Below are 13812 nucleotides of genomic sequence, written 5' to 3'. Positions count from 1 at the left end.
TTTCTAACGCTGTGTGTCTTATCCAGATTGTTAAATACAAATGTTTTGTGGCGTTCCAGTATCTATTGGGTTTTGACTGATATTAAATATTAATGTTCAACTTCCTCAAACGTTCAGTGTTTATCATACAGAATTCAGGTAAATGTAGACTACATACATGACATAGAAAATGTAGAGCAGTTCATTTATGGGTGTCAGCTTTTGTCACCAAATATTTTGTGTTATTATTGCATTATTCTGCACACTGAACATAATAACTATATACAATTTTGGAATGTTGCACTAAGGTGTTTAAGCCAGGCGCGGTCAAGGGGTGGATGCGAGGGTATTTTTTTTTTATCACACACTCCTTAAATATGTAGATGGACGGCTTCTTTCTTTTATATGAGTGAATTCCTCACTTTGGAGTGTTCAACTTGTTTTCTATTTTCATTTTTTGACATTTTGATTTAGCTTATAATGTTTTTTTTTTTATTGCAGTTGCATCTTTTTGTTTGTGTGTTTGGGAACCTCTTTTTCTATAGACGAAACCACTTCATTTCATTTATTTCCATTTCCAACATGCTACAAAGTCGTTTGTACAATTATACAGATAATATAATAGCAATGAAACATAGCATTTTTACGTACAAGAATCATAGTTACGATTATCATATTTATCAGGTTGGAAATGGAGGAGGCCGCTAAAAAGCGTAGCTTGTAGGGTGCAGCCGCAGTGAATTTGAAACGCAAAAAAGGAAGGTTTCACTAAAAAGAATGGGGGTCTTTTTGGACCCGAGAAATTTGATAAGTTTTTAGTACAAAATGAAGGTCATTTGTGTCATATTTCTCCATTTTTCAAACCTTGCATAATTCCATGGGGTGCTGCCTATATTACGGAGAATAAAAACCCGGCCCGCTTCCCAGGGTCATGACGAGATGAATGCGTTACGTGGACATAAATGAAATTCATGTCTGATTCCCTGAAATGATCCCACCCCTTCACCCCCAACCCTCTTAGACATGTTAGATCGGCCCATTCCTTTGAGGCTCCAGGTTCTGCCTTACTATGTTGTAATACGTTTGTATTGAGTTCTTTGACGTCAATTGCGCTGCAAAGACATAAAGCATTCATAAAACATAATATTTGGCGATATTCTAAAGGACACAAGCATGAGTGAACAGTTCGATGTTTTACCCCTGAACATGATTATTCTACACGAGTGCGATTCGTATTATTTGTATGACTTGAGTAGTGAATGAATTGCTTTCTTACCCCTAAACACACACAGAGACGACATCGTTACATGAACAAGTTGACAATCTGGACACATACGTTATACGGCTGTTTTTATTTCTTTTCAAAGTGAGATAGAACAGCTATCTAGAAAGCAGTGTAACGAGTGGAACTGGGAAATTTCTTAAAAAGTTCCAGACTTTCTGGAATCACCTGACATTGCAATGAACACATCAGTTCGGGTTCTCCTATCATTATTGTGTATTTTTACAAGCCGAGGTAAGAGTTAAAATGAGTTATCGCATAAAAATGAATGTATCGTCATTGCAACTATTAAACTTAAAGCAGTTTAATTTCAACGTCCCAAATCAACGAAGCCGGACTTCAGCATTAAAGGGATGGTCAAGGCTGGAAATATTCATATCTCAATAAATAGAGTAAAATTCACAAAGCAAAACGCTGAAAATTTGATCAAAATCTGATAACAAATAACAAAGTTATTTAATTTTAAAGATTTGCATTATTCCGGTGAAACAGTTCTAGGCATGTCTTTATGAATATTCACTAGGTGGGCTGATGATGTCATATCCCCACTTGTTCTTTCGTATTTCAATTGGATTGATAGCTGATTAAGTGCATTAGTTATTTATTGCCGCAACTCATCATAATGGAGACACAGTCCACAGTCCATGTAATAACATAAGAAAAAGAAAAGTGGGGATGTGACATCATCAGCCCACCCAATAGATATTCATGACGATGTGCATGTAAATGTTTTTACAAAATATTGATAAACTTTAAAATTCAATAACTTCGTTATTTGTTATCCTATTTTGATGAAATTTTCAGCATTTTTGCTCAGTGAATTTTACTCTATTTATTTAGATATAAATATTTTCAGCCCGGACCATCATTTTTAAGAACGCATATGCCTTTTAGATTTCACCACTGAGGTGGATTGAGCTTAGGGCCCCGGGGCTCGACCTTTGGCAGATACTATATAATTTTGGCCTCATTAGAATTTAAAAAGGAGGATAGATCAGGGCACCTTGACTAAAGCTCCGCTCACATTTTTTCTGGTTACCGACAATTCAATTTATTCCACAACTCTTTAAATCACAAAGGACAAATATTTATTTTACAAAACAAGCAAAGAACAAACAAAAACAAAAACAAAGAGGCAAAGCAAAAACCATCTTGCTGCGGATGTGAGGGACAGACACGAGGCCATTGAGCTATCGAGGTCTGCCTTTCTAATCAACCCCGTAATGATAATAATAATAATAAGAACTCGATAACAATTTCTAAGTTGTGAAATAGCGCAATTTGGATTTGTATGGGATCACATTACTTTACATTACAATACATCGACCTTTTATTTTTTAAACGAAAATGTCGGAAACCTTTATATGAAGCCACCGTTTAACTTCTCAGGATTGCGGTCTCTTTCATTAATTGCTAACGATTTTTAAATGCCGTATTTCATATAATAACTAAATTGTTATATTTTGTTTATCGTATATACAGGCCGGAACACACACTCTATCTATCTCTCTCTCTCTATATATATATATATTTGTATATTGTGTGTTCATCGCTCCTATATTATAGTCGAGCACTCTTAACATGGTGTTTTGCACTTATCATATGGGGATTTTTGAAGTTTTTTTACGTTTTGAATGCAGAAACAAAAGTGTGCAACTAACAAAATGATTTATTTATCAATGCATTCATTTATTTATTTATTCATTAATTTGTTTATCTTTTTATTTTTTATTTATTATTTTAGGGGTGGGCGAGTGAGGCTTACTTGTATCGAAAAATTAAAACACTTTTCCAGTGTTTCTATAATTTTTCATATTTGTTTTATTATAGATGACAAAATAGATGATGATTGGTTTATAATTTAAATTTTACCAAATCTCTCCAATACAGGACGTGGACAGATATGCAATACGCCAGGATGGTTAGAGTTTGAGAATCATCAATATCATCTCGTGTTTACTACTCCTAGGACATACAATGATGCTATGGAATATTGTCGATCACTGGGTGGAGATTTACCAGTTATTACTTCCAATGAGCAAAACGTAGGTGGTAAAGTTTATTATATTACTCTTTGAAAGTCTTATGATATAGTCGAGTCAAGTGGAATGCTATTAATACTACTTTACCACTTTGGAAAGGGATAAGACCAAAACTGGTTTAAAAAAACAAAATTTAATAACAATAATAATATAATATAATATAATAATAATATATGTCAGCAGATATTTCATAACTGAATATCATGCATAGAAGTCGGCCGCCCCCGCTGGTTACCTCCCGAAAGCAACAACCCATCCACGATATGTATATGATGTATGGGACTTCGCTTTTATTTTTGAAATGTTAAGGCGCATGAAAACAATTAAAAGAATTTCAAAGCTTTTTCTTTCAATCATAACGTATACAGTGCGTATCAAAAAAAGTTTACACTTTGAAAAAATCCTGTAAAGTTATACATTTGTAATATCCTGAAGATTTTTTCACATTTTAACATTGGTACAGATCCATTTAAGCAAATGACGATATAACTGTCGAAAAATATTTCCGCTTGAGTGAGCGCCACTTACTTTTGAAAAGTTAGTGAAAAATGATTTGCGCAGAACTTTGAGATAGTTATGCGAATAAAAGTAGACCTTAATCATGAAGAACACGTGGAATTTAGCTAGTAAAATTGATTTGAAGATATCTTTTACCTTTTTTGACTTGTTTCCTTGCCCAAAACACTTCGAAAATTGAATTTTACCCCACCCCACTCCCCCACACACCATTTGCTTTTACACTGAGCTGTGATTTACATGGAATGGCTTAAGCCTGATTTTCATTTTGTTAATCATTGCCAAGCTTGGGAAAAGTGTGGAGAAACAAGTATTAAATGAAAAATGAAATGTAAACCCACTTTCAATGATAAAAACTTAGTGAAAAAATGCTGAAGATGTCTGATATAAACTTTTGTTCAGATTTAGTTATGTCCTCAGATCCAGCTGGCACAAAAATGGTAGAGGTTGTGCTGACTAAAATTACTGAAATTTAAATTTGGGTGGCAAAATTGTTACAAAATGCTTGAATGTATCCGTTTTATTTCAATTGACTAAAAGTGCAAGAGAAATATACGAGCATTGTTTCGCAGGGTAAGTTTGATTTCGCCCTTTCCCCTTGACACAGCGTGAAAACGAGCATTTCTGCGCAAACAGATTTCTGCGAGCTTTACAAAAATGGACAGTGCTCACTCAAGTGTAACATTCTGACAAAACTTTTACTTTCATTGGATAGATAAGACCCAAACCCAAGATTATATGTGAACAAAATTACCCACATCTTGTATATTTTTTAATTCCCAGGGCTTTTTCAAAGTGTAAACTTTTTTTTGATACTCACTGTATAAGGGGAATCATTCAGCACCAGGCTCGTTCAGTTAAAGCTCTGTTCAGGATTATCATCAGATCATCATTTACACAGTGGGCACACTGTGTAAATCAGAATGTAACTAGACTGCATGCGTACTTTGATTAGGAAATATATTTTTTCAAGTTTTCTCACTTGAATATTACAAACTGCTTCCTTACCAAAATTAACTACGTAAAACATGGGATAAAAGTATGGGTTATGCCAATAATAAGCAAGACCATCACTAATTCAGTATTCATAGCATCGAATGAAACAAATGTCGATTACTTATGTTTTAATAGATGTAGAGAGTAGAGTATATTTAGACCAAGTCTCTACCATTAATGAAATCTATTTTATACGGATATGTATTTACATAGTCTAGATCTATACATTCTATAAATATTCTAGTTACTGTTTTAGATCGTGATTTAGATCTAGTAGGTAATTTAAATTCACAGGGTTGCTATACCCTATTATTATTATTAATTACTGTGAGATATTGTAATTGTTCCAACTTTAAATTGTTTGGCATCTTGTTTGATCATTGCTCAAGGATTATATAGTTATTATTTATAATGTTTCAATTATTACCAATTTGAAATAACGTTCATTTATTGTGGTGCACTCTCTTGCACATACATTTTATATTGCACCACATTGAGACTTATACGAATAGAGACATCAATATTCCACGCAAGTCTTATCACAGTTTTTGATAATGGTTAAATACACATGTTCTATTTGCAGTAGGTCGTTAAAAAACCCAAAAGGCATTATTATGTACTGGATGTTTTCCAAGGTTACATATACATTGTGGATAGGTCCTGAAAAAAAACCCTATGATTCAGATGTACTCTTTGAAAACTGGCTCTGTCATATGTGCTTGATGCAACAGCTACCCTTTTGGAATAATGTAGGTGAAGTAAAAGAAAATGATGAAATCAAAATAAAATGCAGTGAGATGTCAGGGAGTACAAGTACTATCTTGTATTAAAGATGAGTCGAATAACACTTTCAAATGAAACACAAAGGCATCAAACTTGCTCATCTCAATGTAAGGAGTCTGGTAAATAAGGTTGCTGGTGTATAAATTTGATATATTCAGTTTGTCTGAAACATGGTTGACAGAAGAATATTCTGATAGTTTGTTTTCCGTTAAAGAATGTAAGTTTGAGAGAAGGTATAGGGGCACCCTTGGAGGAGGAGTAGGGTGTTATATATCTGAAAATACTTTCTACGTAAGAAGAACAGATCTTGAACCTGTAACATTTGAAATATTGTGGCTCGAATTACTGCGTGCTAATAGCAGCTCACTCTAATTCGTTAGTATACTGTATAGGAAACCTGACAGTCACTTAGAATTCTCTGAGAGTTTAGAACAAAATCTCGAGAAAGTATTTGGAAAGTCATGCAATGTTATCATCCTTGGGGATTTTAACTTTAACATGTTAACTGATACTAATCTGTCAAAATAAGTATAATATATATATATATATATATATATATATATATATGTATGACCAAGCAGATGACACAGGTTATATCTGAACCCACGAGAGTTACGCCTAACAGACAATCACTTATTGATTTAATTTGTATTTCTGACTCACTTAGTGAAATTGTCATTAAATCAGGAGTACAAAATATAGGTTTAAGTGATTACTATCTAATATTTACGGCCATTAAAGGTTAATATCAACCTCTTTCTCCAAAGATAAGCAAATTTCGCTCGTTCAAACATTTTGATTTTGACACATATGAGCAACACTGACGGGGGGGGGGGGGGAGTCAATTGCCGAAATATTTGTTCATTGATGTTCTATTACAAATACAGATTGTTACAATTTTAACATTTTGCTACAGCTTCTGTCACTCATATAATTAATCAAAGGTTACTGGCATCAATTTATACAACTGCAGTCAACATAATCCTATCAGTTACGCATTGGGGTGCTATTAGAACGTTACTGTGGAATTCTCTGTACACGTCACGGAGGTTACTTCTACCTGGAGATCCAGGGGCGGTAACAAAAGTAACCTGAGATTTATAATATTATAGTTCCCTCTTTCGCGATTCGTGCCACGATTGAAACGATGGTCTTACTATTGGAGTTATCGCGGTGAACGTATCAGCTCGTATTAGATCGTATCAGATCAGTTGTGGAAATCGTAATGATCATAGAAAAAAAATCACATAGTTCAATTTTGTTGGCAATAGGTTCCGAAGGGCCAATCATAGTGTTCGTAAAGTGGGAACGAGGTATAGCACATCAGTCTATAGTAGCAATCGTCGTTTCTATCAAGTCCGATAACCTAACATGAATATCCATTAGTATTTTTCATTTGTATTTTCATATCACTAATCTCGATTGGTCGTTTAAAAAGGCGTTTCTGAACACGTTTACGATAGAAGAGATGGGCAATGAATATAACTACTGGATTGGCCTGAATGACCTTGACGGGGACGGCATATACACATGGATAAACAATAGCATTTCAGGGTAAGTAATCTCGGTTACATTTTCCCTACGTCCGCAGAACGGCGAGGCGAAAACAACCGTTTCATCTAATTTTATTCAAACCATCCTTACTGTAAATGTTGAAACGGCTGTTTTCGACTCACCGTACGTAGACCGTTTTGCGCCATGAGGACGGCTAGTCTATATATGCCAATGTAATTTATTTATTTTGAGCATGACTATATATATATATATATATATATACATATATATATATATATATATATACAGTGCGTCCCACAAAAAAACGAAACCGAGATTTAGCGATGATTTATCATAATTTAATCATGAACACAATAGACAAATGACCTATACCAATAAAAAGCTTAGAATCTCCTCTTTCATCTAAACTTATTTAGATTATTCCTCACTCACGCATGAGTGAGCAAAAACAATATGAAGAAAGGATACCAAAAAATCATTTGGCAGGGGGAATCTGAATTTCAAAAAGAAAATCACATGCCTAAAAAGTTCAATATCTGCTCTTTTATTTGATACCTTAATCACAGAAAACGGTCGAGAAGTAAAAAAGTTATGTTCCCTCGAAACAATGCTTGTAATTCATTAATTTCATTAAATAATCGTGTTTTCACCAGTTTCCCACAGTAGCTATCGCACGGTTAACAAAAGACTTAATGCATGACTTGATCGTCTAAAACGGAGTGTCGAGTGAGTCTGAACGCTATCCTGTAAAACCTCTTCATTTTATGAAATTATTAAAATTCAAGCCTTATTTCAAATAACCAAAACTTTGTTATTTCTTGACCATTTTCTAAAAATGAGGTATCAAATTAAAGAGCATATATTGAACTTTTTAAGAATGTGGTTTTCTTTTTTAAACCCAGATACAGCCCGCCAAGTGACTTTTTGATATCCCTTCTTCAAATTGTTTTTGCGCATTCATGCGTGAATGAGAAATAATCTCAGTAATTTCAGATGAAAGAGGAGATTCTAAGCTTTTCTGGGACGCACTGTATATATATATATATATATATATTAGCACCAAATGCAAAGCGAGTTTTGCATGAATTTTCCAATCCACTCGCGTGCTACGCTCGCTCATGTACTTCACATTATAATATATCTCCAGAAATGCCCTTCTAAAAAGTTAAGTACGAATTACATTTCCACAAAACAAATAGCTTCTTCAAGCAGAACGTAATTAACCCTCATTAAAGTCCCTTTTTTGCTTTGCCCCCCCAAAAAAAAAAAAAAAATCCGCGTCCCTTGTCAATGTGATTACATTATGGATGTTTCATTGGAGCTTTAGTTAATATTTCATTCGAACATAAATCATTTATCAACTATTATGTTTAAGGTATTCAAACTTCCTTCTTACACCATATACACCAAACATCGGGAATTGTATTCGGCTAAGGTCAAAATTTGCTGGACAGTGGGAGGAGTCCGAATGTACCAACATGCGTCTACACATTTGTCAACGCCCTATAGGTATTAAAATATCTCGATATCGCCTTTAGTTTCACCTTCTGCCAATCAATAATGCTGAAAAGAGTGTGTGTCTAACATGTTATGAAGGAGCAAGGGCGTAGGCTGGGCTTGCACTGGGTGCACATGCACCCTCCCGCTGAGGCAGAGGAGTACTGACACTGGTAAGCAAAATGAAATTTCTACCCCTTATTCTAGTTTCAACAGCTGATTTTCCAAACTTTAGTTCCACCTTCCCAAAATGTGCATCTCCCAATGCTCAAACCAGCCTACGCCCATGAGGAGTGTTAGTGATTTAAATGAAGAGACAGAAAGAGCGCGGGATATGTTGTTGAACAATGTTATAGGAAGGAATATGAGTATACAACGGATTGTGCGTGCAGCGTGCGTGTGTGTGTGCATGAGGGTAGCAGTGCAATATAACGTTGAAGTGTGTGCTTGTGTGTTTGTGTATTAAAGAAGTTCTAGAATATTACAAAGGCTATGTGCATTTAACAAAAATAGAGGTGTTTAGATGTGGGTGTACACATAGTATGAAGGAGTGTTGGTATATCAAAGGAAGAAAATGAGCGATCGTTGGTCTACATGTAAAATATAACAAGAGTGTGGGTGTTAGGGTGTGTGTAGATGGGGATGTTACTTTACTTTGCAATGATCTCCAAATCGATAGAAAATATCAGATTAATGGTCGACAGCATTTTTTTTTCGAAAAATGTCATATGTTACAGTCTTGACAGGCTAGGGCAGCGCATTCATCGGTTACTTAGATCTGAATTTCCATAGATGTTTAGATTTACTTCTTATTTTCTGTTATTTCATTTTTGTTATTATTTTGTTATTATTCACTTTCATTTTCATCATTACTATTATCGTTACTATTTATAAGTATCATCATTATCATGGTGCCGTTGCCGAGTGGGCTAAGGCGCCTGGTAATACATAGAAAGTCCGGGGTTCGATCCCCGGCCGCGGCACCTATGCCCGTGAGCAAGGCATTTAACGTACAATGCTCCGTTTACCCTGCTTTCAAATATATAGCGGTGCTATATGCATTATTGGTAACTTGGTGTGCACTTGTAAAAAAAATATCTAATTGATTTACAGTTTTGACTTTAATAGGGGTCATATGATTTATTTTGTAATCTATTCTTTTGCAGATTGGTTTATCAGTTTGGAAATATAAAGTTGTATTTTTTTCATAGATCCCCGATGTTTCTGGCACCAGTACGGACAATCGTTATACCGCTTCATGGGGGATGGTCAAACTTTTGACGCAGCCGAGACTGATTGTAGGAGTAGCGGTGGAAGATTGGCAATTATCAGATCAACAGAATTGAATGTAAGTGAAATCATCCTCCTTTGTATTTTATGATTATAATGGCCGAATTTGTATGATATAAGAAAAAAAATCACATAACATATATATGTCAACTACCTTGCTACTTTTCTGTGTGCCAATTCATATCTCTGTTAAAAACAACCACGCCTGAGAAGTTTAGTAAAACCATGTCGTGTATTTTTTTTTAATAATCTTGTGTTCATGTATATTATCACAGACATTCCTCACATCAATTGTATCACCCGCCCTTTCATCTCCTCATTGTTACTGGTTTGGGCTAAACCAAAGCTCCGGCAGCGACCAATTTATCTGGAATGATGGTACTCCAATAAGGTGACCATATATTTCTTTTACTTTGTGCCTAGGTGTGTATGAAGTTAAACATCAGAACGAAAATTACATTTTGTGCACTCTGTAGTAAATGATTCTACAACTTCTGTGAAAAAAAAAATCAATATTTCAAAATGAGTATAAAAGTGTTATCAGAACCAATGAAATGCTCAAAGGCATAGTAGATGTTAATGCATACAAACATTAAGTGTCTGCTTCTAGCTTTATAACCAATCTCCCCAAACGTTGATCAAATGAAAAACTGCGACACCTATACTGGAATAATTGACTCTGCAAAATCTTCATTCACTTGAGCTATTTCCTACACATCTCCTGAAATAACTCTTTAACACATTGCCATTTTATTTAATTTTTTTTTAAACACGCACACGTTGGAACTAGTATATATTATTTTTCATTTATATAAATAATAAATAATAAAATAAATGAGCAATTAACCAGGTTAAATACATCTCTCAAGAGACGCACCGGGAATCGAACCCCAGACTTCCACTCGGCCAATGCACATCGCTAATGCCGAGGTAAAAATATTCATGCACTTGTATTAAAAAACACGCACCCTAAGGCCCCTCACGCACACACGCGCGCGTGCGCACACACACCCTTATACATACTTCCAGACAAGTAACGTTATGGTAAAATAACACAAACACACTTTGTATAAATTGTGAGGACATTCGTGTGTGTTGAAGTTCACTGGTGACCAGGGACGTTAAGGTGAATGCAAATAATTTATTTCACCTTTATAGTTTGGTACTATAACATTTATCAAGGACTTAACAAAGATGCTTATACGTCCATTTTTATACTTTATTCTTAATCACCGAACGCTTCAGTAACCCCATGTGGGCTCCTGGAGAGCCATCAAGGTTTACAGGACGGTCGTGTGGGTGTCTGATGTCTGATGGCAACAATGATGACAATCACGGCCGATGGGACAGTAGGACTTGTGAAGATACACTGCCTTACATCTGCGAAAGATCACAAGGTAATATTGGGACCGGCGTTAATAGCAACAAGAGAAAGAAAATGAATATAGCGTTATTATTAAACCTAGGTAATTAAAAATGGTTACACATTAAAAAATTATTTTTGATTGTATTTCTTAAAAACAAAAATACATTATGCAACAGTCGTTTATCCAAAATTGTTCGGTTTCATCTCCGTGGTGTTATGTTTACGATTAAAATGAATCGTAGATAATTGAGATGTACCAAATTAACATTCCTTGTCAAAGGTTTATTCATTCAACCAACCGTAGTACACTCTCCATTCTTATAGATGGGACATTGGCTTGATTTAAACATTTTATGAATGTGTGTCATTTTTACCTTTCAAAACCAGGTTTCAATAACATGGTGAAAATTTAAAACAAATATTTTTTTCCCCAGAAAGTCTTAATTAAGTTTAAAATCAATCATAACGCCACAGTGTTGTTTTTTGACACCCTGAAGGTTGACGCGACACTTCTCCGTTTGGATGTTAGATTTCATGTTTGGCTTAACGCGCAGATTTTCCTTCAGAGTAATTGTCGACGGAGCAAATATCATGAAACCTTTGCTAGTAACATAAATGATGATATTACATAAAATTATAAAATATTATACATATTACTCTGAGGAGACAATTGCTCCGATGATAAACCAGCACGTTAAGCTATATGTTTATAAACAAAACAAAAATAACAGAACCTGATGTGACTTTCTCCGTAATATTTCTTAGACTCAGATAAACAGCAGTTATGAGTGAATAGAATATGAAAGAACCTGTCAAAGCAAAGCTCGCATCCACAACAGCATTTTCATGATTTCATCACTCCAGCACTCAGAATACATTTTTTATCTATTTTCTTACAGTACCAATCACTGGCAAATGGATACATATCCCTCAAGTGAAAAATGTTCAGTATTACTTTTCTTCATTTTCAACCAACTATTTCATCGCACGTGAATATTGTCAACAAATAGGTGGACAGCTTGCCCAGTTGAAAACACAAACTTTACACGTAAGATTGCTTTATATCAACTAGACAATGTCGTCGTAATAGACGAAGACGATGGTGATTATGATTAAGACGATGGTGATTGGGATTATGATGATAACGATTGCGATGGTGATGGTGACGATGATAATGATGACGACGATGATGATGATAGTAATGATTATGATAATGATAAAAATGATAATTACAATAATAATACATTCATATGAAGAATAATGGGAATCATAATTTTGATAAATGAAAGGATGTAAGGATTGACTCTCGCACACGTGTAACATAGGTTTCACAAAATGCATCACAGACGAGTGCACTGCGTGCGAACGTGTTGGGGTGCTTGTGTCTGTTATAGTACGGTGTCGTTTGAGCAAAATTTCGAGGTAAAATAACTGTTTATATTCTTCATTATGAAACAGTCACGAGTGGTAGATGAATTTGCAAAGATTGGAGTGGTCAGGTTTTGGTTTGGACTTGATGATCTGACCAGTGAAGGTGATTTCAGATGGAGTGACGGAACATTGTTACGAACAACGGGGTAAGTTGAATGTTGCACCAAAACCTTAGTCCGCAGTACACTCTTTAAAAGGAACAAAACATGGTATCCCGGGGAGGTTGTGTATGTCTTTGTGTATGAAGGGGTGAGCCGGGGGGGGTGAGGCAAGGTTAATCTGCTTACACATTAAGTTATGCAAATATATCGGAATTGTGAGATGTCATTTTTTTTTACTTATACGATATATATTTTACAATAAAAGGAAACAGAAAAGAGTGAGCGAAGTAATTAATTTCCCTGTTTGCATACGGCCAATGATACATACATAACTGTTTCAAGAAAGTTGAATATTAAATAGGTGTGAAATGCCCATGCACTCAAAAAGCAATCCACTAGAATTAGAAAATATACCTGGTTAGCTGGGCACCTACTATAATTGCTATTACAAATGACAAAATGACGAGATCCTGGTATAAAAGAATATATTGTAGCTTCATGACAAGATTGTGTGGCTTTTCTAATTTATTTTAATAAGAATTTTCATGGAAACACCCTCTGATAAGTTACTTTTGAATTTAATCTTTATTCATTACATCATGTCTAAAGAGTCAATTCACTATTCACCCAATAAAGTATACACTAGCCATGCAAGATAAAGTATGAGAGGGACAGCACAATAGGAGCGAGCCTTGTGAATAGCTTATAGTAGCTTGTTTTGCCCTTTCTACATGGCCTATGGCGGACCGTCTGCGCTCATGGAGCGGGGGTTGCCGGAAACTTTCGAGAAAAACTATAGTTTTTCTCAAAAGTATGGTTTGAGGAAGGGGGTCAAATTAACGCACCTTTTCGAGAATACCGGAGGTGCTTTTTCACATTAAATTTCCACATCAACATCCGTCAGTTAGATCGCAAGTTTATACCGTGTGAGTAAAAAAATGACAACTCATGAATTCCTACTTTAAGGAAAATAAATGTGCCATTGATACATAATTATTATACAGTGCGTATCAA

The 13812-nt window shown here is 35.0% G+C and overlaps 1 protein-coding gene across 1 annotated transcript in view; it reads left to right on the top strand.

Annotated features, from left to right (window-relative positions):
- The first annotated feature begins 1263 nt into the window (after positions 1 to 1263).
- Positions 1264 to 13812, top strand: part of LOC129272155 (uncharacterized) — a 34549-nt gene continuing 22000 nt past the window's right edge. Inside the window, exons 1-9 of the mRNA XM_064101103.1 lie at positions 1264 to 1495; positions 3152 to 3306; positions 7037 to 7152; positions 8489 to 8622; positions 9822 to 9958; positions 10176 to 10291; positions 11146 to 11297; positions 12166 to 12314; positions 12725 to 12843. Coding sequence (XP_063957173.1) covers positions 1441 to 1495; positions 3152 to 3306; positions 7037 to 7152; positions 8489 to 8622; positions 9822 to 9958; positions 10176 to 10291; positions 11146 to 11297; positions 12166 to 12314; positions 12725 to 12843 — 1133 coding nt within the window. The 5' untranslated portion in view covers positions 1264 to 1440. The remainder of the gene's footprint in view (positions 1496 to 3151; positions 3307 to 7036; positions 7153 to 8488; positions 8623 to 9821; positions 9959 to 10175; positions 10292 to 11145; positions 11298 to 12165; positions 12315 to 12724; positions 12844 to 13812) is intronic.

The sequence above is a fragment of the Lytechinus pictus genome, chromosome 6, assembly GCF_037042905.1.
Source record: "Lytechinus pictus isolate F3 Inbred chromosome 6, Lp3.0, whole genome shotgun sequence".
Classification (NCBI taxonomy): Eukaryota; Metazoa; Echinodermata; class Echinoidea; order Temnopleuroida; family Toxopneustidae; genus Lytechinus; species Lytechinus pictus.
Note: the sequence above shows the minus strand (reverse complement) of the source record. Positions and strands in the feature narration are given on the sequence as shown.